Raw genomic sequence first — 25,242 nt, 5'->3', positions numbered from 1 at the left:
CAGTGTAAAAAACTCCAGCTTTATTTACATTCCCATCATCACCCCACAGCTGACCAACATGGGATGCAGGAAGAACAGGAGAACTTCAGGGATGCTCCAGGGGAGAGCAGCTCTCAGGGCAGTTGGTACTGTCTGTCTCAAAGAAAAAAAAAAAAGGAATTTTCCCAGCAAGGGCCACCTGGGTAAGAGGAGGCTAATTTCCATGAATTATGCATGAGCATGCAAGGAAATGCTGCAGCAGAGAATTTAAGGGTGTGTTTTGGCAAGGCAAGGCACGAGTGGCCCATGTTTGCAGCAGATGTGGATTAATATGGCGTATCTGAAGGCAAGTCAGGAATCTCCAATTTACACAAGTCATGACTGGACAGGGATTTTTTTAGCTGCAGTTGGACTGGAAACTTGTCCAGCAGCAGGGCAAAACTGGAAATACTTATTTAATATTTAATACTGGCTGTTTACATTAACTCCCCCTGCCTTCAGAAGTTTTAAGTACGTTTCTCCAGCTATCCCCACACAGGAGAGAGAGCAGAATATGTCTCAGAATCTCTGCTGGTCAGAGGGAATCTCAGACACATACAGGCTTCTTTTTTCCAGCCCAGCAGTTGAAGGAGGAGTCAGGATTTTTCTGTTCTCCTTCTCAAGGTTGTTTATTGTTTCTTATCTATAAAATTCTTTCTCTGACCCACCGAGGTCTGTCTGGCAGGTTGGGTTGAGGCACACTGGTGTTCTCTTTTTATACTAAAAACTACGTGTGCATTATTTACCATATCTTCCCAATACCTATGTTAGACAGTGAGTTTCTACTCTAAACCAATCTAAAAATGCCAGCATCACCCAGAAGATGGAGGCTAGGAAGAAGAAAGAAGAAGGACAGGGCGCGTCCAAATTCCTCCGTCTTGGGACCCCAAGCCTCCATTCTAAAAACCTCAAAAATCTATTTTTCACCCCATGACAAACTAACTATTATTCTGCTTAAACTCTCTTGACTTGTAATTCTTCATGTAAAGGTTGGTAATTGATTTTTCCAAGGGCTAAATCAAAGGCAGAGGGATCTTGGGCTCTGTGCCAAGGTCTCTGAGCCCCTTGGGCAGGGGTTCGAGTCCTCCAGGGCAGCCAGAGGAACTCCCTGGGTTCTGACAAATGTGCATCATAATAAACAAAAAATCAGCGATTACCTGAAGTTCAGGTGCTCCACCAGCACGTACCCATCTGAGGGAGGAGGGAAGAGGAAGGGAATTAGGAAAACTCCCAACGCGCGAAGGACGTGCCGGGGTGTGGGAGGTGGTTTGTCACCCGTGGCCGGGCTGCAGACTCACATCTGCCCTGGGCGTTGCGGCAGATGACGGCGTGGCCCTGCGTGACGTGGGCCATGCCCTGCGTGTCGATGACATCCAGCTGTTCCCCAGCTGTGAGCGGCAGGTCGGCGCGGCGATGGCTGCGCACCGAGCGCGCGGCGCGGGCCCTGGCGAGCACACGGATCTCCTCCTCCTGGTACTGCAGGACAGGACAGGGAGCAGGCTGGGGTTATTCTGGGTCTGTGTGTGCAACCTCCTAAGGGCACTGGGCAGGGAGGGAGGGGAAAAAGGATTTCAGGATGGGTTGTGAGGCTTTGGGGAAAAGGGGGAGGAAAACCCCAACAACGCCTCCAATGAAGATCCAGATGAGGGGAGTGGGACTGATGCCTTGAAGTGGTTGCCTAAAACAGAGGCTACACAAACTTAATAAAATTTGAAGAATAAAATTTGAAGAAATAAAATCTGAAGAAATAAAATCTGAAGAAATAAAATTTGAGAATAAAAGTTACTATGATATTTTACTACAATTTGTTACTACGATATTTTACGAAAAATCCCTTTGCTAGGATTTTTTTCTCTTGAGAAGCTGAGAAGCCTCAGAAAAGAAATGTTAACAATAAATATCTGATTGCTTGCAATGTGGTTTGGAGGTTATTTGCTAACAGGTGCATCTTTGATTGGTTCCATGTGAATTGTTTTTACTTAACGATTAATCCCAGTCCAGCTGTGTCAGACTCTTTGGTCAGTCACAGGTTTTTATTATTTATTCTTGTCTAACCTTCTGATGTGTGCTTTCTCTTTCTTTAGTATAGTTTTAGTATATAATTTTCATATTGTTATGATTATAATATAATTATACTATAATATAATTATAATATAATTATACTATAATATAATTATAATATAATTATAGTATAATATAATATAATATAATATAATATAATATAATATAATATAATATAATATAATATAATATAATATAATATAATATAATATAATATAATTAATATAATATAATATAATATAATATAATATAATATCTTCTAAGAACTTAAAGTCAATTCTCATCTCTCACCTCGTCCTGGGACCCACAACAGGTATTTATTGCAGGCCTTCAATAGGTACATGTTGGGCAGTCAGGAGCCTCCTCGAGGCTACACCCAAGACAGATGGTGGTCACGTGTTTTTCAGACAATTATAAGTTTGGTCCATTTAAATATCAATTAATCCTCCAATTACACCCTCAGGTAATTGTGGGAAATGGATTTGTAGAAAATTTTCCAAGCCTGACAGAAGGCTCACACAGTGTGCAACCCTTGAGATAAGAAATGCACACTTAGAAATGCCATGGAATAGGACTGACGTTGTTGAGAGAGAAATGGAGCTAGAAACAAGTTTCAAAAGGATGGCCTTGCAAATAAGACTGGATACTTTGGGGAAATAGAACTATAAAAGATGCACTGTAGTAAGACCCACGAGGGGTAGTTTTAGGTGACTGGCTTTAAGGCATCTACAGCATGGTGTGGCAAAAGCTGATGGACCAAGAAACACTTTATAATATATTGTAATTAGGAAATAGTTGGCTCCTGATTGTGATGGAGTGAATTATAACATCTGTATTGTCTTACCCTTCTCATGAGATTGAAAATGGAATAAAAGTTTTTAAAATGCCTCCCAGTGGCCCCATCTCTGGCTCAGAAAAGGGCTTGATCCGACAAATTGGTGCCCCATGTGAGGAGATAACTCAGCACCAGTTTGCTCCCCTCAACTCACTTTTGTCTGTGCTTCTCCAGCCCTGAGGCAGTCAGGTATCCTTGAATACCAGGCCTAGAGGGATTGTTTTGTCTGACCAAAATGTGAAGACAGTTAGCTGAAGCTTTATATGGAGTTTAGAGTTATACACTAATGCAGTACAGAATTTGAAAATATGAAAGCTAAATCCTAAGCCATCAGCTGAGGACCAAGAAGGTTCCACCAGGTGTCTTTTAAGCAAACCACAGAGCTGCTCTTCTCTAGAAACCCCAGATTAGGCAAGAAGGCAGCAGGTCAGGGGAAGACTTTCCCAGCTCAGCTGAGGACCAACATGAGTTGTTCAAACAAGCCACAGAGCTGCTTTCCTCCCCTGACACAGCTAGAAAGACACACACCATAAATGTCTCTCTAAAGAGCTTCTCTTCTTTGTCCATCTTCTTGCTCTTTTCTTCACTGCTTTTCTTGAATTTGAAGATATTTCTGCAACAAGAGAGAGACACACACACACACACACACACACACACATGCATATCTGAGCTGCAATTACATACCCTGGCACATCTGAAATTGCAACCCAGAGCCTAATTCCAGCCTTGTCTGCAAGGAACTCTTGGAATAGCAAAGCACACAGAGTTCACATCCCTATTTCCCAGAAAAGGGTGAACAGACAACTCAAATTCAGTGAGGCACAACTTGAGCCATTTTCTATCTCCATTTGGGATATTTTTTTTTCTTTGGTCTGTAAGCAGCGTGGGAACAAATAAACTCTCTATTGAGTGTTTCAAATCAGCCCCATTTTTATGGAAGTCAACAATTCACTTTTCCCCCAGCAGTTTGTCTCCTTCTGGTTTTATTTATGCTCAGAAATAAAGGGTCCCCAGATAACTCTCATCCTGAGTCACTTATGGAAGTGGGGTTTGACACAGCTCTCCAGACTTTCTTTGGGATTTTCAGCACACAGAGGAGAAAGTCCCCCAAGCAGACATTTATATGGCATTGTAAAGTGGAAAACAAGTTCTTAAAACCCACTTAAAGGGAGTGGGATATTCTATGCACATGGGGATGGCACTCTTTCTGATCCACAAAATTACAGCTGTAGGATTCATTTTAAAACTAAGACAGGAAACAAACACCAAACAAAAAAAAAAAAAAAGCCAAAAAACCCCCCACCCATTTGTAATAAATTATTCATCCCTGACTCATTTTGATGCACTTAAAATTCAAGAGGAAGGGAAACAAGAGCTGAAATTAGGGACTTCTAAGCTGTGAAGAGATTCCTCCTTGGGCAGCACCTGTGGTCTCTAAGGGAAAGTTGAAATTGCATGGACTCCCTGATGGTCTTTAAAGTTATGCCTGAGACTCTGCACAGCACAGCCAGTGGTGTTTGAGCAGCCCCATGCAGGAACTGTGTGGTGAGAACCCAAAAAATGGGTCCCTGATTTACATTCAAGCTCCCAGGTGTTAGGTAATGAAAAAGGTCATTGTGATGCACATTTTTGTGATCTAAAAGGGAAAGGAAATCTCCCACTCCCACGTGAATTTTTGCAGCACCAATAACAAAAAAAAAAAAAAAAAAAAAAAAAAAAAGAAAAGAAAAAATTGCTTTTATGCACAAATGGCACAGAAAGAGTCAAAGCAATCAGCCCAAATATCAATCCTTTAAAATACAAGGCTCTTGCCAAAATCATAGATTCTTACAATCATAGAATGGTTTCACCCCCTGCCATGGGTAGGGACAACTTTCATTATCCCAGGCTGCTCCAAGCCCTGTCCAGCCCAGTCTTGGACTCTTCCAGGGATCCAGGGGCAGCCACAGCTTCTCTGGACAATCTGAGCCAGGGTCTCACCACCCTCACAGGGATGAATTCCTTCCAAAAATCTAATCTAAATCTACTAAAATTGCAAAAAGGAGCCAAATCTATAGGAAGTAACAACTTTTGGCTCAGCTCAGTGGAAAGTCATGACAAGACTTCAGGATAAGACCTTTGGGTATCCTCCCATTGTGCTCAGTTCAGATCCAAGGGTTTGTTTCACCCTTGAGATATTTTCTGCAAAGACTCCTGAAATCTGGCTTCAAAGGGAAAGGACCCTGGGCTATCAACCAACACCGAATGCCTGTGCAATCAGGGACGTCCTGCTCCTGAAAGCACTCAGGGAGGTGTACAAAGTCAGACCAAAAGGGAGCACAGAATGGAAATCAAGACCTTTCCACGTCGTCCATGCTTTTCCTCTTGTCCTTGTACTCTTTCGCCACCCGAAGTTTTGGCATCCGGACTCTGTGCTTGTCATCCTTCCCTCTGAGAGGAGCAGACAGGCAGGAATTCAGGTTTTTCCCAGCAGATTGTGTCCCCTCCCCAGACCCCTGTGCCTACAGAGCTGGAATTTTTCTCCATCTCCCTCCCACCCTGCACTGAAATGCAAGCACTTGCTGTGATTTACACCAGCACGCGCAGCCACCGCAATCATCTGGCAGCAAGACACCAGGACATGCTGTTCCTATTAAAAGTAATTTTTCTGACAGGGAGCCTGCCAGGATGGGGCTGATAATCGGGTCTGGGAGACGGAGTTTTCCTTCCTTAGGAAAAAGATCTGATTTTTCACGTGTTTCAGGGAGCTGCTCTCTCCTTTTCACGTCTCTGGCGCTAACTGGGTAACAGATCCTGCCAAATTAAACACACACAGGGAGGGCACCTGGATTGTCTCCAGAGGACTGAATCCCAACCAGATCATGACCCTCAGTAGGTTACAGTACCAGGCACAGGCTTGTGCCAGGAGGAAAATCTCCTTAGGTTGAGGACAACGCCAGGACAGGGCACCCTCCTCACCTGGTTTCTCTCTGCCCCGCCTCGACATCATCATACACGCTGTCCTCCTGGGACACAGCTGCTGTCAACCAAAATGCAGGACAGGAAATGATTAGGACAGGTCCCTCTGATCCTGGTCCTCCAAATAATCTATTGCAGAGGAAAATTTGAGGTGCTGCTCGTCGCTCAACCCAAAGGGGCCAAGGAAATGCAAAAGGAGCCTCGGAGCTCCCAAACACCCAGTGAAGGTCCAGCACAAGGAATGAATGATGCTTGGGTTGGTTAGTTGTGTTTATGGGCAGTTTTCTGCATGGGTTTGGCCATCCAGCTCCATGGCTGGAGCAGGAGCAGCAGCAAAGCCCCCTCTTTGCACTGCAGCCAACCCCGGCAGCATTCCCAACACAAGGACTCGGGTATGTTCACTCAATGTTCAACTCCTCAAAGCTGAGGTTGTATCCACCCTTTTTATGTAAAGGAACTTGACTCTTCAGCAGGCAGGAATAAAGAGTTTTACAAAGAGAAAAACCCTTTGCACAGAGTTTTGTAAAGCTGGAGTGCCATGGGCTCACATACCAGTGCCAGCAGTGGCCCTGCATGGGCTGTTTCACACCTTACCTTCCTGGATATACCCAGATCTGCAGGAAGAATGCTCTTCTTTAAAGCAAAACCACCCAAAAGTGAGCAAAACCTCCACTCTCAAATGAAACCCAAATCTCTATCAAGTCTTCAAAGCTGCTGCTGCCACAACACATGATTTTCAGAAAGGCACAGTGCACCGAGCTGGTTGTACAAAACATTTGGCTCTTCAAACACACACAAATCCCCAGGGGTCAGCTACAGGTATGTGCTTACCTAAATTTGGTACTGAAATGGAAACCAGTCTGTGGATAGAAAAAAAGGCTTTTAGAAACAAATCTGCACATCAGCAATGCCCAAAAAGCCTCGAGGAGCCCCAAAAAGCTGCCAGTGATGCTGCTGACGTGACAGAGACAGGTCGAGGTGCAGGGGCTCCATGGTACCAACAGCATTTCCCAAAATTATATCCCTTGCTAAATAAGCATTTCCACCCTGACAGCAATAAGAACCATGTGTTCATCAAGCAGGAAAGATCTACACTGCATCCAAAGAACAGTCCAAACTCCTGCTGCCCTTCTCAACAGCAAGGGGATGCTGGACAGTTGGAATTTTTAGTCAGCAGTAATTCCTTCCTGTAAGTCTGCCAACATCAGGGGTTGTCCAGGAATTCAAAGGTGACAATGTCTGCAGATATCCAAGATGATTTCAGGAGCTTTGAGGGTTCTTTGAGACAGGAGAATGGCACAAAACCTGGTGGGTCTCTCCCTATAATGATATTTGTATTTGAAGGAGCCGCTGCAGGGCATCTTGTGTGAAAAGGTTTGTAAGGAAAACAAACCTTCCTGACATGACAGAGGAAATGTTTAACCTGGAATTCCCAGAGAAATAAGGAAAGGAAGTATTTTCCTGGAGTTCAGGCACTGTGCACAGGGTGAGGCTCTCACTGGCAGCAGTGGAGGACAGGTTCTGCAGGTTCTGCATCCCTGAGGAAAAGTCAATTTCCTTGGAAACTTACGGACAGTGTTGAATATTAGAATACCCAAAAAGGCACTGCAGGAAGTTATCCAATATTCCCCACCCTGTTAGAATGAAAACTCTCTGTTAAACCTCTTCAGCAGATGTTCTTGCTCTTGGCTCTGAATGGAACTTGGAATAAAATCCCACAACAAGGCTGTCCCTAATCCTGGCTCACAGGTCAAGGCAGGAGGTATCACCTTCCTGCATTCCCTTGTGCACCATGCTGAGGTACCAGAAAGGTACCAAAGGCAGCAGAAAATCTATGAAAACCTGGAAGCTGCTGTAGGACCAGCTCCAGGAGATTCCTGACGCCAGAGATTCTGGAAAAGCTGCACAGATGGACCATTGGCCATATCTGCCACGGTAGCTCCTTGTGAGTTGACACTAGAAGCACTTTTGGCCCATGTTTCCCAAAAAAAGAGCTGTATTCCTTACTCCTAGACCTCCTGCTCTCCATTAATTGCCAGGAGGAATGCTCAGGTTTGAAGGGGGAAGGGGTGGGACCACCAGCATTTTCTTACCTTAGGTTGTCCTTGAGCCTGAAATTGTTCAGCTTCAACTTTTCTATCTTAAACAGGTTTCCAAATCTCTTTTGTTTTTCTGCTCTGTCCAAAAGAGAAACAGGTTTTAATTTAAAAGAGACACAAGGTGCAGAAGCAGCCCCAGAGATCCTGAGGCAGGGAAAGGAAGGGCAGTAGATCCTGGACCTCAGCTCAGAAGAAGAATTTAAGTATTAACAGCATCATATGGATGATAGACTCAGTGGGATAAGCACCAGCACAGCAAAAGCTGCTTAATTATTAAGTCCAAGCTGATATCTTTGCTTAGCTTTTAATTTTTCTGTATTAATTGAAGTTGTTCTCCTCTGACCCAACAACTTGAGGGTGATCCAGGTTTCTTTGGAGTGAAAATTCCTGAGGAAAGGGCAGCATTGCAGTGACCATTAAAAGGGACACCAGGGGCACCTTCTGAGCCACCCTCCCTCACACATTTCTACTGTGTGTGTCCTTGAGGGGGATGGTCCAAGGCACACACTTCTCTCTGAGGTTTACAAAGGGTTGCAAATCTACACTGCAATTTTCTTGTGAAGCATCTGCAGGCAACCCAGGTCCTCCCCTGGGGGTCATTACCCCTGCACAAGGACCATTAAAAACCCTTTATGTGTCTCAGCACACTTAATCCTTCCCGTGGGATCAATAGAGAGATCACAGAAGGGCTGGTGTGGGGATTAGGACCTGACCTCTGAAACCTGGGAATTTGGTCCCAAATGGCCTTGAAATTCCTCTGCAGCCCCAGCAAGATGCACTGCTCCCTTTGTGAGCCAGCAGGAGAGTTTAATTTCTGCACCCACGTGCAGAGGGGTGAAGAAAAGGCAGGGTTGTGCTTCCCAGGGGTGGGGATGTGCCTGATCCATCTGGGAACACGCTTCCCTCTGGATGGAGGAGCTGCTGCTCCCCCAGCACATGACTCCCACGGACAGTCTGCAGAGAAATGACACTTCCTTCTTTTAACAACCATCCTGTCACCTCCAGGGGGTTCAGCTTTCCCCTTTTCCCTCCCTCTCTGTCACACACAGGCTGTACATCCACGTGGAAGCTGGGCTGGGATGCAGATGCAGGGAAAAAGGGAAAAGCAGATGTACAGCAACACCTTGTTATTCCTCCCACACTGCTCCTCAGGAGAGAGCCACCAGATGCAATCCTGTGCCTTTCCCAAAAGCAGTCTCTGTTCCTTACAAAGGCAACTTTTTACTGCACGAGGGTAGGGAACCACACAAAACACAACTAAAATTCACCTTACACCTCCTAATCCATTTGGGAAGCTCAGGCAGTGCATAAACCCGAGGCTGCAAAACTCATTGGTTTTATAACACACCCCGTGGAAGCAAATATCTTGAGAGGCTACATAAAAAATGAGCAGGTTTCAGGTTAGTTACAGCACATCAGGTTCTTCTCCAGCCTACTTTGAGCTCAGATTTGAGCATTTTGTCCTGTTTGTCCCTTGAGCATCCCCTCTTTTGGCACACCCAAAAAAGGTGTAGCCAATTCTCAGCTACAGCTGAGCAACACTTTTAATCAAGAGAGGGCAAGTGAGGCTGTGCTGTGTGCTTGATGCAGGAATAGGTCTGGGAGGGCAGTACTTCCAAAGGATGGAGGGTGTCACAGGAAGGAAAATCCCCCTCACTGCTCTGGGATTTAATTTTGGTAATGACTTTTTGCTCCCAAAGTGTTGGCCAAAGGGGAAGGAGGGAGGAAGAAGGGAAGAAACCCACCCACACAACTTTTCTGCAGTACCTGGCATGTGAGGCCAAGGCTGAAGGGCCAGAATTTCAAAATACAGACTAAGAAATTGCAACTTACTCTGGTTTTGCTGGGCTGTCACCCCCAATCTCAACATCTTCATATGTTTCCTCGTAGCTGTTTCCTGAAACTCAAAACCAAGGCATGCCATTAGGACAAGTTCAGTAGCAATAAGGAGAGGTTTGCTGGACAAATTGCACCCAGACCTTTTACATTTTACTCTTACAGAGGCTTCAGGGCTGCCCAAATGAATTCCATGCTAGACATGTACACTACTCCCCACTGGTTTTAATGGGAATTCAGAGCAACCCAGCCAGGAGGAGACACTGTAGATGCTGAAAGTGAAACAAAACCATTCCCAGCACCTCCCAGGGACCAGCCCAAATTAAAAGCAGCTTCTGTTTGAGCTTCCCCACTTACTGCTGTCTGAAGTGAAGGAGCTGGAGGCATCAGAACTGCTGGAAGACACAAGTGTGACAGGGGGGGTTACTGCTGGAGGGATTTTAAATGGCATTTCCTAGGCACAGGCACTGCAAGAGCCCAGGGCCACACTCACAGTCTGTCCTGCAGCTCCTCAACATCATCATAGATGTCCTCTGGTGCCTGCAGGGGCTGCCCAGGGGTTTGGCCCAAGGCTGTTCCTTCTGGCTTTGGAGCACCAAGACCCATGCTGTGCCCTGGAAATGAGATTTATGAGATTATAAATAAAGAAATGAAATAAATTATAAATAAATGAAATAAACCTTTGCTTTAGGAGCTTTTCTGAGGAACTCCTCTCAGAGAAAGGAAAACTGTTGAGGGTAACACAACAAATAAGAGCCTACAAATATTTTTTCCATTCCAGAAGTCCAGGAAATTCTCTGTTCTGAGACACTTTGAGAAACAAAAGTGAACAATTTTCAAAGTTCTTAGCTTTAAAAGTCATAAAAATATTTTATGTTTAAAGAACTTGAAATGTCTGTCGATTTTTTTCAGTTATGGCAGCTCTGACCCAAATCTTCCTCACCTAAAAGCATCCAAGAGATTATTCTTGGATCTCCAGAGAAGTGATTGGAGGGAAAGCTTGGCATGGTTGGTGGAAATGTTAAGATCCAAATAATGAACTTTTAAATCAACACCTTGGAAAGGACCCAAGGAGGATGAGCACCCCTGAGATGGATTTCACTGAGGGCTGCAATCCAGCCTGGGAGTTGCACCTCATGAGGTTAAAAGCAGATTAATTCCTGGAGAGCTCTTAAGTGGCAAAGTTAGAACCTTAAAATTGACTTGAGAGAGCTGGAGCACTGCAGAAATGCATTGCAATAAAACACAGACAGGGTTTGTAAATGAACAAGGGGAGTGTTCCAGGCCAGGCTGGGAAGGGCTTGGAGCACCTGGGACACTGGAAGGTGTCCCTGCCCATGGCACACCTGGGACAATGAGAGGCTCTTTCAGCTCCCTCCAACCCAAACCTTTCTGATTCATGCAGCAGATCTTGCTGGACACAGGCACCACCTCAACATGGTCCAGCTAAAGACCAAAACTTCTGCAAAACATCCAAATTCAGCAAATTAGAAAAGCAGGCAGTGGTGGACCAAACAGTTCTCCAAATCAGCCTCTCTGTTGAAGCAGGAGGCTCACCAGGAGTACTTTGGGGAAAAAAAAAAAAAATCCCAGCAGAAATTACCTCCAGCTGTTCAAAGGTCAAGCAAACCAGCAAGATCTTTTACAGAAACAAACACCAACCAAACCAGAAAATTATTATGAGGTGATTTAAAATAATAATAAAAAAAGAAATACCTGAGAACCACACCAATAAAAATAACCACAGTCACAGTCAATTTACACTTTCTCCTTCACACTCCTGCTCTGTCCACAGAGCCCAGCTGAGCCACTTTTCCCTCTCCCATCTTTGGAGTGATGCTGCCACATCACACCAGGGGCTGGCAGAGCCTTTGCAGACCAGCAAAGGCCATTGACAGCTGAAGTTGTGCTTGCAGAGGGGATGTGATTTGGTTTATCTGGGCAGCTGAGGGGCCTTGCAGCAGCTCTGGCCACTGCCTCAGAGCATCCTGAGAGCAGGAGTCAGCCTGGCACCACGAGGAGATGGAGCAGGGACAGGGAGGCACAGGAAGAGGCTTCAGGCTCTCATCCTGCTCATTCCTACCCCGAGGCTTGGCCAGCCCTTTTCCTGAGAGTCCATAAATTGTGAGGAGCAGAGGAGCTGGGTTTCAGCTCCCATGGATAAGGGCAATCTGCTACAAAAACAAACACCTCAGCCCGAGCTCTGCAGATGGTTAACCAACTTAGGAAGCTGTTTGCACAGCCAAAATAAATGATCCACACCAGAGCACAAACGCTCAGGCAACCTTTTGCCCTGGTTTAACTAAATTGGTTCAAGAGTTGCATCCAAATTTAACTTTCTTTCCCATATGGAAGAGACATTTGGGCAGCAGATGGGGCTGGGGACTGGGGAAACACTCAGTGGTGCAATGAGATACTCACAGTGCTCTGCTCTGTCTTTTGCCAGCCCTGGTGGGGTTGGATATGTTGCATTTTGGGGACTGGTCACATCCTGCTTCCCTTGCAGAACCTTCAGCCCACCTCTGCCATCTGCCTTGGCCTGGCTGGTGGGAGACATGTACTCACTTTCACCTGTCTGGGGTCCAGAGTTGGGTTTGGTCAATGCCAGCCCTAGAAACAGCTTTCTAGTACATATTGCTATTACACATCCATGCATCCATAAGAATATCAATTATCTGTGGACTTAAAACAGTTTCACACCCTTCCCCATCAACCTTTCAGGCTGAAGCAGTGGAGTGATGAACAAGCAAAAGAGAAGGAATCCCCAGGAAACAAAATCCCCAGGAAACCCCCTGGGATTAAGGGCTCAAAATATTTCCCAAACAGAGGGAGGACAGAAGGAGAAGAGACATCCTCTAATAAATATTAAATTAGCTTCAAGGATAACAATACCTCGAACATTTTGTTCTCCTCCAGTTTTGTTCTTTCATGACTTGGTTTTCCCTCTTTTCCATCCTCTCTTAGAGCTCTTTCTGGGCTGAAATGTTCAGAAATGAGAGAGATCTCAGAGCACAAAGCCACAAACACTTGTGACAGTGCCCAAACAAGCAGCTCGTTTTCCCTCTGAATGAGAGAGGTGCCCAAATGACCACCAGCAAAGTGAGGGCAAATCCCAGCCTCAAGGCCAGTGGTCACTCAGGGATAATACAAATCATTCTTGGAAGAGAGACAAATTAATAGGATTGCTTCCTCACAGCTGGGAAGGACAGATCCATTTGTGGTTGCCAAGATGTGCCTCTCACACACGGTACTGAGATTTAGGCAAGAAGAAGCACCAACACCAAGGATGCAGGACTTGACACCTTTTTTCCCCAGCATCACAACAATACCCCCAAAAGTGACCCCTTTTTATCACAAAACTCTTCAATCACCACCAAAAAAACCCAGCTTTCAGACAGTGACCATAAATACACACCCCTCAAACAAAGTGTGACATTTGTGGGGTGAAATTCAGAATGGAGCTTGCCTTGCCTTGGACCTAGGACCAGATGTCCTGGTTTGAGAGGCTCATGACTCTCCCTGTTCACACTCTTCAGGTTTCAGTAGGAATAAAGAGTGTAATTTTTTACAATCTCCCCTCCAGATATGTTTTAGAATGAAAACAATCTTAGGAACCACGAGTGCTGGCAAAAAAAAAAGCATCATCTCTTCTGTCTTGGTCATGAAATATATGAAATTTCTTTATATTTACTGAGTGTTACAATATTCAGTTCCCAACCCTAATCAGTTGTGGGGCTAGAAGAAGTTTGAGAGAGAGGAAAGGAAATTACCTGGATTTGGCAAAGGGAAAAATCTTCTGTTTCTAGAATAAAGAAGAGGAAAGCCTTCAGCCACTCTGCTTTTCTCAGCAGTCAAGCTTTCACACAAGGCCTCCACTGTCAACTAGCATTTAAAGAAATATTTCTTTAGAAAGCCCAGAAGTATTTCATGTTTGGAATAGTCATCAGACAAGGATATTTCATCTCCTTTGCAGGACAGGGAGTACACATATTGACAAACTATTCAGGGACAATAAAGCAGTGCTGGGGCTGGACCAGTGAAGCTACTGGTCAGCATGGAAGCTGTTGGAGAAAGGAGAGCTTGCAGAGGAGGAGGAAGTTTTTTAAATTTAAATGAAGATTTCCCAGCCTGCCATAAAATGAGACTCCAGCCAAGCCAGAGAACCTCTCTGACAATCACACAGAGATAAATACGTTTGGAAAACTGGGCTATTTCCCAGGCAGTGTGATGGCTGTGCAAGCCAGGACTTGAAAGTGGAGTTTGACATTTCACAAAGAGTTTCAGCAGGGCCAGAGCTGATGGCCAGGACATGGACACCTCCTGGCACGAGGTGATGAGCCAAGCCAAGCAGCCTGGCTCAACTTTGCTTTTACATCTTCACAGAGGGATTACCAGCACCAGCTCACCCCTGGCAGGAAATTCCAGAACATTGCAGTGGATTTATTTCCTCCAAAAATTCACATTCTTGATATTGCTGCTTAACACTTGGTCTACCACCAACACCCATGCAGTTGGTGTTATCACTTCCTTACATTTCTGCAGTGGAAATCAAGGGAATGACTCTTCCCATTGCTATGTTTGGGAATCCCATTGGTCTTTGTGTCCCCTCTGCAATTTCTTATTTATTTTTTCAGAGTCTTCACAGAGAGCACACAGAGAAATTCTTGGCAGGTAAGAAATACAGATATTAGAAGTTTTCAAGGTGCTTACCTTGTGTTTTTGAGGCTCTGCCTTAGGGGCTAGGAAAGATATTTATGAACAGATATTAATTTTTAGCCCATGTGAAAGACACCTCACTTTGAGGTGCAAAACTCAGCTTCAGTTGGGATGCTCAGCATCCAGGCACTCATTCCCCATGTCCTACAGCTCCCTCCCTCTGCTCTTTGAGCATTGGCTTGCATGCAGGGGGCTGCAGCACCAAGCCTGACTGGCCACACTTTTCAGGGATCTATGAAATCCCAGGGGAATGTGGCAGCTCCCCCCCAAGGGACTTGCCTGGCTCCTTTCCCACTGGGAGACAAAACCTGTGCACGTGGCAGAAAAACCCTCCCCAAAACTCCCAAACCTTCCAAACACTGGGAAATGTGAAAGCAGAGCAGTGGCACCTTTGGTAGAGAAAATTATACTGGGAAAAAAATATTGATGGACCTGGAAAAGTCTCCCAGTCCGTGCCCTTCTGTTCCCAAGAAGATGCTGAGGTTTGCCTCACTACCTTCTTTTTATTCTCCTCTACATGGGTCATGTCTTAGGATATTCCCCACTGAGTTTTACTAGAAGCATCATTTTACCCCCAAAATTTTAACATTTCTTGTCATTGCCCCAGAGTCCTCACACTGCACAGGGGGACAGGACACTCATACTTGTTCTCCCAGACCACTGTGCAGCTGCTTTTTTCAATAAAAAACTGCATTATTTCCCATTTTAAAGGGGTTTTATCCCAGCTAGCACGTAATTCACCTCACAGTGCTGCCTTTCAAAGTACCTTCAATGACACACAAGGTTGTGGTGTCCCCAGACTGGTTCAGGTACATTGGGGCTTCTTCATAATTATTCTGCTCTTCAAGTTGAGCACTGAGAAGATGAAAAAGAAAGAAAAGATTTTTTTTTTTCCCCCTGTCCCTTTTAGTAATATGAAAAAAAAATATTTATCTTAAGGATAAGGAAATGAAGAGCTTTGATAGTGAGCCTACAAAAAAGCAAGGTGAAATCAGGAATTCCTTGGAGGGAGAGGAGACCTGTGGCAGGTGCAGGGCTCAGCTGAACCTCCCCCTTGACTCCACGCTCCCACTGCTTGTCCTTTGGGAGGCCAGGCTGCATTTAGAGGGCTCAAAGCACATCAGGAGACTTCCTGCCAGGGTTAGAATCTCCTGCCTACAGCCATCCTTCAAGTAGAAACAGGAAAAAAAAAAAAAAACAACCAAAAAACCCAACCAGAAAATAAAACAAAACGAGGAAACTGAAGCGCAGCATTTTTCAAGCCTACTCAGGTGCTTTGAAATTGATGACAACTCCCAGTTTGCACTCTTTGGCACGTGGGTTCTCATGGAAGGGAACATTGAGAGGTCCTGCTCCTGAGCTTATCAAGGCACCCACTCCATGCCAACGCCGTGAGTGGCACGTGCCAGCCCCAGGAGGAGGAGGAGGAGGAGGAGGAGGGGAAGCATCACAGCCCAGTTCCCATCTCCCCATTCTCTTTTTTCCTCCCCCCCTCCAGAAATTCACATCAGTGCCATTTAGGAGCAGATGCAAGGGTGAAAACCCCAGCATTCCTGAATTACCCAGGCGAATCCGCCAGTCCTTCCCCTCCGCCCACAGTGGTGGAGTTTTTGGCATTTTAGGAATGTACCAGGAAGCAGCAAAAGCACAAGACACGGCTTGTAACACACGTGGAGGACAAGGTGAGGTGGGGAAGGAGCAGCAGGAAGAATTCTAGCAGGAACTTCCTCCTCCTAGCTGTAAAAACCCTCGGGGAGGGGCTGTTTTTCCTGGAATCACCCCGCTGTCACCACTCGGCTTCAACAGAGAAAGGACTGAGGGCAAAGCAGAGCATGAGGAAGAGAAACTCAGGGTGCACTTTGACAGCAGTGAAATCAGAGAGGGAAACAACCACCCTGAAGTCAAGGAGAAGGCTGTGCTGATGGCAGGGGTGTCCCCTGCAGCCCCCCAGCTCTGGGGACACTGCCTTGCTGTCCCACGGGGCGTTCTTCATCCCCACACAGCTCAGGAACGGGCAGCACCAGAAACTGTGTCAGGGTCTCTAGGAGACCAGGATTCATTCCAGGTGAGGCTTCAAGGAGGGGAATTCCTGTCCCCAAACTGCTGTTATTTTGCTGTTATGCTATTTAATTAATTTCCCCTGTTATCACTCAGTTAATATTTAACGAGTGACCTACTGTAAAGGCCATATCACAAGAGTTGGAGCAGGACAGCTCACCCTGCTGCATTGCATTGCTGGAACAGCTTTGGAGGAGGTTATTTTTCGACCAGTTCTCTTCTGACAAGTACAGGTTAAAAGTTAACACTAGCCCACACTGGCAGGGGCACCTCATGATGTCAAGAACAACTTGCTGTGATAGATGGAGGAGTTGTTTGGGCACAGAAAGTATTTTAAGAATTCCCCTCTCTTTGCTCTGGTTCAGCTGATCCATTTCCCCTTTCCACAACTAAACATGTGTACATGGATATTTTCCTCCACTTTTGCTGCTCTTGTTGTACAAATCCCAGGCTGCTGCACAGCCCCTTGTGACAAGTCAGAGACAGAAAAAGTCAGGGTCTCCCTGCATACAAAAAAAGAATTGTGTCTGCAAGATTTTTGAGCTGTTTCAGACAAACTCGAGTGGTTTTGGACCACCACCCAATAAGAACCTCACTTCAGATGTGGAGGCAGCTGAAGGGCTGGGATGGTGAGGGAGGGCAGTGCTCCTGTGCCCTGCTTGTGCTGGCTGCACAAACACAGGATCACAGAATCATGCAGGAATACAAATTCCTTTGCAGCTGGCAAAGAAACCCCCAACACCTTCTGGCTATGCCAGGGCTTTGTTTCAGCAACAGTTTCCAAAAGCATTTCTTTTCAAAAAAACACAAAATTGAGTACACAGCAAACAGGAAGCAAAAACCACACAGGGGGTGGGGGTGATGGCTGTGCTACTAAAGCAGTGGCAGAGTTCTACTCACCACCAGCTAAACCAGACCTAAAGACACGTGGATATGGCTCTCCATGAGGCTTTAAGAGCCCACAAGAGAAAAGAGGGATGAAGTTTTCTCCATTAGGAGATGGACCTCCCAGCCAGCTTTCAGCTTGCCATGTAGGTCCATCACACAATCACAGAATCCTAGAATGGGTTGGGAAGGAACCTTAGAGATGATCCAGTTCCAAACCCTCCCTCTCCCACAAGCAGGGACATTTTCCACTGGAGCATGTGGCTTCATATTAGGGGACAGTGAGTTCTCTGCACAGAGCAGGGAGACAAAACAATTCCTGCTCCAGCTGGGCACCAAGGACAAATGAGCCCAATCTCAGCCCAAGAACACAAACCCCGTGGGCTGGAGAGAGAAAAACAAGGCTGGGACTGGCTGGGCTAAAGCTGGGCTGGGACAATGAACTGCAAGGTGGGAATGGAGCAGAGCTGATCCCAGGGAGAGACCCCGTGCCCGGCCATGCATTTTGGGGCAATTTTGGGTCATCTTGGGTGCAGCCCTGGCTGGGCTCTGGTGCTGCCCAAGGTGGGTCCATGGAGGAGATCCTTTGATAAATCCCTGCTTTATTCTTTAGCTGTGCCCAGCCTCTGCTCTAGGGCAGCCTTCAGAGGACATCACCATCACCTGTGGCCACACCTTGCCCCTCCCCAGGCTCACCTTTCAGGGGTCAGGTAATCCTCTTCTCCAGCAGCTGCACACAAAGACACAGAGGATTAGTGCTGGAAGGCAAGCCCAGAGACCATGGGAGCTGTGACAGGGACAGCTCTTCCAGGGACAGCCCTTCCTGCTGCACACAAAGGCAGGTGTGACACAGCACTGCCAGCACCACCTGGGCACCTGGCTCTGTTAATTTACCATTATTATTTCACATTTCCTGCCTACATCCTCAGGCTTTCTAGAGATAGAAAATATTGGGAAGGCATGGAAATGATGGCATAAAAATGTAACTAGTTCCCCCCATCAGATTGGTATATTTAGAAAAGGCAAGTAGGCTAGAAAAGAGTTTCAGTGAAAAACTCTCTTTCCCTCTCGCTCTTATCAAAGCCAGGGCACACCAATGAGAGCTGGCACTGTAAAGCCAAAGAGAATTCAGCAGAGCCCTTCTTACAAAAGCAGCTCCCTTTGAATTCATCAAAAGTTGTGCCCAAAGATCTGGCTGTAATTAAGGCTGTATCTATAAAGAAACACCACTTAGCAGCTTACTAAGTGGTCCAGAATATTCTATTCTGCAACATCAATAGGGTTTTATTATGGGAAACTGAACTTTTGCATTTCTTGATGTCGGAACACTTAACGACATTGCCCTCTGTTGTATTTAAAACAGAACTGGGGGGGATCAGCAGACTATTTTCTAACAGTTTTATTGTGCCTTCCCACAGTCGTGTGCTCCAGAGCCGAGGCATTTCCCATTGAAGAGCAGTGATAAAGATCAGCTGGGCTCACAGGCAGCTGCTGCTGCTGCTGCTGCTTTACAGCCAGCTGTAAACTGCTCTCAGCACGCTGCACTTGGAGGGAAGAGGGTTTCTGAGCATGGGATGGCGTCCAGCCTGGAAAACCAGATCCCTTCTCCAGATTAAGAGCAAAAATCGGCCCCACTGAAACTGCTGGGCTCTTGTTAATGTTTGAGGAAGAAGTTATAAACAAGTAACAATGTCTGATTTCTGTGCGCTGGAAATCGCGGCCTTACAGCTGTCAATAAACTGCTCATTTTAATTCATTCTCTACAGAACAGATCTGGGGGGGAAAAAAAGACTAAATATCTCTTACTTGTTTCATTTCCTCTGTGGACCAAAGGCATGGTGCTCTGGAAAGCACTGAGATCAACCTTTGGGGGTCTTGGAGGCTTCCCAGGGGCAGGACCCAGGGATTCAGCTGAAGGCAGAGGTTTAATCCTTGGCCACTTGCTCCCAGGGCTGGAAGACCATTTTCCTCCTCCAGGATGGCAGAAGGGAGGCTCCAATTCTGCTCCAGAGAAGCACAAGGACAGGCAGCAATTAGCCCTGATTTAAGCAGAAATCCACACAGGATCATTAGCTGTTATTCTGACATTTCTAACCAGCTCTGCCTCCTCCATCACCACGGTACCATAATGGCAGGACAAATGGAAATGCCCATTTTTACAGATTTGTACCACGTGAACCATGGTCTCAGCTCTCGACAGCTCCCTTCCTCTGGGCTATAAAATACCAGCCCAATTAACAGTTTAATCCACCAGGATTTAGGGCTGTGGCTGTTTGCAGTGCTCAGTCCTGGTGAGGTGGCTTTCCGGGGTAAACAAAGACTTAAGGTTTTCAGTGTCCCATCACCCAGTCACGTCAGCAAGGGGAGCTTCACAGCCTCTGGGTGTCCCAGCAGCAGCTCCTCTAAGAAATATCTTCTCAGATCTTAAATATGACCTTTTGCAAAGCTGGGAGGGTGCAGAGGTGGTGGTGGTGGTGGGGATTCAGGTTTAAGCTCTTATAATTAGAATTATAGTGTCTGCAGACCAGCCTTTCTCATCTGTGTGGAGTCACATTTACCTTGGGATTGCAAAGGGCCAAAACTAAGATGGTCTCCTGTCCTCAGTTTTCATCCTACTCTCAAAATGTGGGCAATTTCCTGGAGTGAATTTTTAAAATAATTTCTTGGACATGGGGAATCCTCCCCTTACCCAGGTGGAGCAGCAGTTTGAGACCCATTTCTTACCTCCAGGGCCTCCAGAGCAAGAACAGAGCATTCCAATGGGACAGCCTGGCCTCTTGTTTGAAGGTCCCAACCCTCAGGAGCTTTTCTCTCCTGCTGCTGTACCCTGCACTTCCAGGTCACCTGGGCATTCCTCTATTTATGTATTCAGTGTTAGGAATACACCTTTCCATACCTTTCTGGAGCTGAGGTGGCTCTCTGGGTGCGCGATAACCCGACTGGCAGAAGGCAGATGCCACCACACCCTCAGCACCTGCTCCATCCGAGCTCCTGTGTCCTCTGGGAGCCTGAGGAAGGGCTATCCCTCTGCCATGCAGAGCATCCTTCCTCTGGGCATGCCAGTCCAGCACAGGGGAGCCTCCAGAGGGTGACATCCTGGCACTGCCTGAAGCAGCAGGAGCTGAGCTGGCCGCCCGCTGGGTTGGGACCCTTGGACTCGTTTTCTCCTTGCGGGATAAAGTCTCTTCCCAGATCTGTAGGACATGCTGGAAAGATTCTGGGAGCTGAGGGTCCTCTGGAGTTGTTTGGCTTGATCCTTGCTGGTCAGAGGCACAGGAGAGCAGAGGCTTTTCTGAGCCACTCTTGGGAGAACTGAGCCCTTTCTCCGAGGCGCTGCCCGTGTGCTCCCTGTCACCCCGAGGCTGTGCCAAGGGGCTGTGCTGGGTGAGCACAGGGGCTTGGGAGGTGGGATGGGCTGGCTTGGACACTTTCACCTCTCTCCTAGGCAGGGGCAGAGGGCTGGAGGTGGTGTTCCCTGCAGAGCCAGGTTTGGGGTTGATCGCCATGGGAGGTTTCTGCCCCGGCTTGTTGGTGGGGTTGGAGCCATTCTGAAATTTTGCTCGGAGGGCTTTGAAATCAGTCACACCTTCCTGGGTGAGGGGAGAGAGGAGAGCACAGAACAGCTGCTTACAGAGGTGGCAACAGGCAATTTAAACCATCATCCTGTTTTCAGAGAGAAACAGGCTGCACACTCAACCTTGGTCACCAAGGACATGCCAGTCCTGGTGAAAATTTAAAAGCGGCAGAGGAAAATTTGCTCTTTCAAAGGATCCTCCAAAGGCTCACAAATCACTTCTGGTGAAGACAAAAGAGCTGAAAACGGGGGGAAATGCAGGAGCACAGCATGGAAACCAAGCAGGAGCAGTGTGGCCAGGGGAAATGCCTCCTTCTCCCAGTGTCACCCAGTGATGGAGAATTTCCCTCGGGAGGATCTGGCAAACACTGAATTGAATGTTAAAGCTTTCCTGGCAGGGCTGCTGCAATGCTGTTTATACACCTGCTGGGTATGAAAGCTGCACTTTATTTTCAGTACACAAGCACCAAGCAGGGGAGAGGCCAGTGCTGCTCCAGAGATGCCCAATACATCCCCACCCTCCTTGAGAAAACTCCACCAGGAGAAGAGGAGCACCAAATATCCTCCTTGGTGCTGCACTCCCAATGGTCCCTGGGACAAAATGCTCTTCCTCCAGGCTGCTGGCTCAGCTCAGGGTCCCTTAGGTCATCCAGGGCTCTTTGGTTGCCTCTCCCCTTGCCTTTAATGCCACTGCAGGAAGCAGAGGACACACAACCCAAACCCGTGGCACACGGAGAGCATCTCCCAGTGATGGATACTGGCCATGACACTCAGCTCCTCTCCCACACAGTTACCAGACCTCAGGTTCTTGAAGAAAAGGAGCAAATCAGTGACAGTGCAGTTTAAAAGGGCACTTGGAGAACATTTTGTTTCAGTCCCTCCCTCCCCTGTATCCCACGCTGGAGAAAAGGGACCACAGTTTTTGCCTGCAGTGCCGTGGCTTAAACTCAGCCCTGAACTGAGCTAGGGAGAAAATATGAAGAGAAATTTATGAGCTACTTAAGTCCTTGAACTGCTCTATAACTTTTTATATGCCATGATTACATTAGGTGCTCTGCTCTGGCAGCTTAGTTCAGCGCAGGGCTTCACGAGAACCTGTCTAATGAGGAAATTGGAAAAAATTATCTAGGACAGAACTTCGTTATTCTGAAAAAAGCTCCAGCCTTAAGTGTTAAGACAGAACAGATGAATAGCATACTGAGGTTTTATTGCATTTAATTGCACGATTTATTAAACACTGACAATTTCTCTTGAATAACCTCTTTCACTGACTTTATTACTTTCACAGGGTAGTACATGATGTAAAGAACCAGCCCTTGGGGGAGAGGTTTGAATTGCTCCAATTATATTTCATATTAGTGGTCAGCAGCCTGATGCTGCATGAGCTGCCCAGACAGGCTAATCTAGCAGAGAGCCTTGGGAATGGGAGCTTCCAGAGGCACACCGAGGATGAATCAGGTTTGGGGGGGGGGGGTGGATTTTTAAAAAATCCCACATGCAATGCCAGACAGGAAATAAAGCAGTGAGGTGCCCTAATGCAATTGCAGGGAGCTGTGGCTCGTGCTGCAGCAGTGGTTGAAGAGTTCAGAGCTGTTTACCTCCCCGTGCTGATTTTCTTTACTGGAGCAAACAATTCCTCATCAGTGCCCTCTGAGACAGAGAAAAGAGAAAGGAAAAGTATCTGCTTGTTTCAGTGTGCTCCAGGTGAGGAAGACATGGGATTTTTGGTCAGGCTTCTCCCTGGCACTGGCTGTGACAGAAATGGGCTGTGACAGTCAGGAGCTTGGCACTAAGTTTAATTAAAGTGAGATGGATATGAGCTTTCCTTTCCCAAATTGTTATTGTTCTTGCCTTGAAAGGGCAGCTTCTGCTGATTTGCCTAATTAAGAGGGAGATTATCTGTGCTCAGTTCTCTCTCAGTGCCCCTCACTAGGATGTGGTTCCCCCAGAGTGCAGCCTGATGGATGCTCAGGGAAGGAGGGACAAGTATGGCCCCAAACACAGAGAACTGCTGGGGTGGATGGGGTTAAATTGCCACCTCCTGCACACCCACACCCAGCTGGGCAATCCACCCCTCCCAAAAAAATCTCCTCCAAATGCTGTTTCCTTGCACAGGGCCCAGCTTAGCCAGACCCTCCAAGGTGCAGCGAGTTCTCCCAGCCTCTGCAGGGATAATTCTCCATCAGAGCTGGGACTGTTTCGAACCACAAACCCATCCAAGCAGCTCTCCTGTTTGATCCACACACCTTCAGCTGGCCCTGGGAGGTGCTCAGCCTAAACACAGGGCTGGGCAGGTCACAGGGGGAGTCCCAGTGCCCCAGGGAGGGCTCAGGTCCCCTGAAAATCAGACAGCTGAGAAGCAGGGAGAATAAACTCATAAATCCAAAGGCCTGCCAAAAGCTCACAATGTCTATTACAACTACATCTGGCCAAATAATTGACTGTGAATAATGCTATGTTTGGCAAAAGCCTATGCAAAGATGAGAGGGGAAGAGAGGGAAAAAAAGGAAACAAACTTCCACTGGCCGGAAAGCTGTGAGCATTAAGGAGTCAGGGGACAGAAGCATTACAGAGTCAGGGGGCAGAGAAACGTTCCATATTTTCTCCCTTAAAATAAAGTGCTCTTCTCACATCAAGATCAGTTTAGGAAGCAGAATAAAGCTCAGCTTAAGCCTGTGATATGGGGGGCTTTTAGAAGGAGCACCAGCAGGAGGTTTGTGCTGATACCCTGGGCTAAACAAAAGGAATCTGAATTGCAGAATCCCAGAATGGTTTGGATTGCAATGGGCTTTAAAGATCAGCTTGTTCCAACCCCTTGTCATGAGCACACTCAACACTGACCAGGCTGCTCATAGCCCCATCCAGTCTGGCCTGGGACACCTACAGGGATGGGGCAGCCCCAGCTTCTCTGGGCAACCTGGGCCAGGGCCTCAGCACCTTCTAAGTGAAGCATTTCTTCCCAATATCTGATCTAACCCTGCCTTCTGTCAGTTTGAATCCATTCCCCTTATCCTGTCATTCCAGGGCTTTGTCAGAAATCTCTTTGCAGCTCCCCTGCAGCCCCCTCAGGTACTGAAATGCTGCAATAAGGTCCCCCCAAAGCCTTCTCTTCTCAATTAATTAACTAAATTGAACTAATTCTTGTCAGTTTCCTGAAGTTGCTTTTCTAAAATGAATCAACACAAGAAAATAAACCCCATTCAAGACGTGGCAGGCTGGACAGCCGAGAGGAAGCACTGCCTGTTCCCCTCCTGGAATTTTTCTGGTTTACTCCATCCTTTATCTTGATTCCCAAGGGAGCTGTGGTGGGTAAATGTTTAATCTGTGCTGCCCTCTGCCCTGGCGTGGGACTGCTGGAGCCAAGCCAGGCACCCCGGGCAGGCTGAGGAGAGCACACTGCAGATATCATCAACTCATTAACCCGCCGGCTTCTCCCAAAATAAATCAATAAAACCCAACTCAGCTTTCTGTTACTGTAAGAGGCACAACTGCAGCTCGTGTCAGAGTGAGAGGGGGAGAAAGCAGGCGCTGGGAGCCCCTGTTTGGGGTAGCAAAGCAGAATATGTGTGGTGTGCACACAGCGCAGGAGCGGCGATGAGAGCGCACCTCCCTCCCAGGATAAACAGCTCCACGGAGAGAACAGCCCCAAGCTATGGCTCAGCAGCAGAAAACCAGGCAGAAATCCTTCCCCCAGGCCTGCTGCAGAAGAGACAGAGCCCCAGCAGTTACCAGGTCCATCCCTCGCTGCTCCACGCCAGCTCCAGGGCTCAGCCCAGCATGCTCCGTGTGCCCTCCTGCCACGGCTGCTCTGCTCCAGTGCAGCCCAGCCCAGGCAGAGCCAGCCCTAAACACACCTGGGCTGAGCCTGGCTCTGCCCCCGGGGCGGGGAGAGCCTCACCTGGGCTGGGCTGAGCCTGCCCAGCACTCCCTCACCTGAGCCACAAATGTCAGCACAGCGCAGCCACATCTGTGCCCTTTAAAGCCCATTGCAATCCAAACCATTCCGGGATTCTGTGAATCAGATTCCTTTTGGTTAGTCCAAAGTATCAGCACAAACCTCTGCTGGTGCTCCTTCTAAAAGGTGCCCTTATCACAGGCTTAAGCTGGGCTTTATTCTGCTTCCTAGACCATGGCAGGCTGGCATGGAAAGGGATGGGAAAGGGACAGGCCAGGTTTGACATGGAAAGGGAAGGGAAAGGGAC

The 25,242-nt window shown here is 47.1% G+C and overlaps 1 protein-coding gene across 7 annotated transcripts; it reads right to left on the bottom strand.

Moving 5' to 3' along the window:
• On the bottom strand, positions 1 to 24,880 carry FYB2 (FYN binding protein 2). Of its 7 annotated transcripts, XM_050977269.1 has the most exons (20): positions 24,770 to 24,880; positions 20,363 to 21,056; positions 19,273 to 19,467; positions 18,163 to 18,196; positions 15,290 to 15,378; positions 14,518 to 14,546; positions 13,578 to 13,609; positions 12,700 to 12,784; positions 12,229 to 12,382; positions 10,301 to 10,421; positions 10,165 to 10,202; positions 9,805 to 9,874; positions 7,966 to 8,049; positions 6,704 to 6,732; positions 5,873 to 5,933; positions 5,252 to 5,344; positions 3,443 to 3,527; positions 1,317 to 1,494; positions 1,176 to 1,209; positions 1 to 132 (listed from the first exon to the last, which is right to left on the bottom strand). In XM_050977269.1, exons 1-20 carry the CDS (start codon positions 24,776 to 24,778, stop codon positions 114 to 116), a joined length of 2,133 nt encoding a protein of 710 aa, XP_050833226.1. In that variant the 5' UTR covers positions 24,779 to 24,880; the 3' UTR covers positions 1 to 113. The 7 variants fall into 7 exon arrangements, 6 of the variants coding, with proteins under 6 accessions (XP_050833226.1, XP_050833220.1, XP_050833223.1 ...); XR_007778047.1 differs by having other exon boundaries at positions 1,176 to 1,494; XM_050977263.1 differs by having other exon boundaries at positions 1 to 1,494.
• Positions 24,881 to 25,242: the final 362 nt, after the last annotated feature.

The sequence above is a fragment of the Serinus canaria genome, chromosome 8 (assembly GCF_022539315.1).
Source record: "Serinus canaria isolate serCan28SL12 chromosome 8, serCan2020, whole genome shotgun sequence".
Lineage (NCBI taxonomy): Eukaryota > Metazoa > Chordata > Aves > Passeriformes > Fringillidae > Serinus > Serinus canaria.
This window is presented reverse-complemented; position numbering and strand designations above follow the sequence as displayed.

What these genes read in the sequence shown, in the direction of transcription:
- FYB2 (XM_050977263.1), bottom strand. An exon ending in GATTACCTGACCCCTGAAAG is followed by an intron (nt 15,379 to 18,162) that starts GTGAGCCTGGGG and finishes TCATCTTCTCAG; the next exon opens with TGCTCAACTTGAAGAGCAGA. An exon ending in AGGAGAACAAAATGTTCGAG is followed by an intron (nt 12,383 to 12,699) that starts GTATTGTTATCC and finishes TCTGGACCCCAG; the next exon opens with ACAGGTGAAAGTGAGTACAT.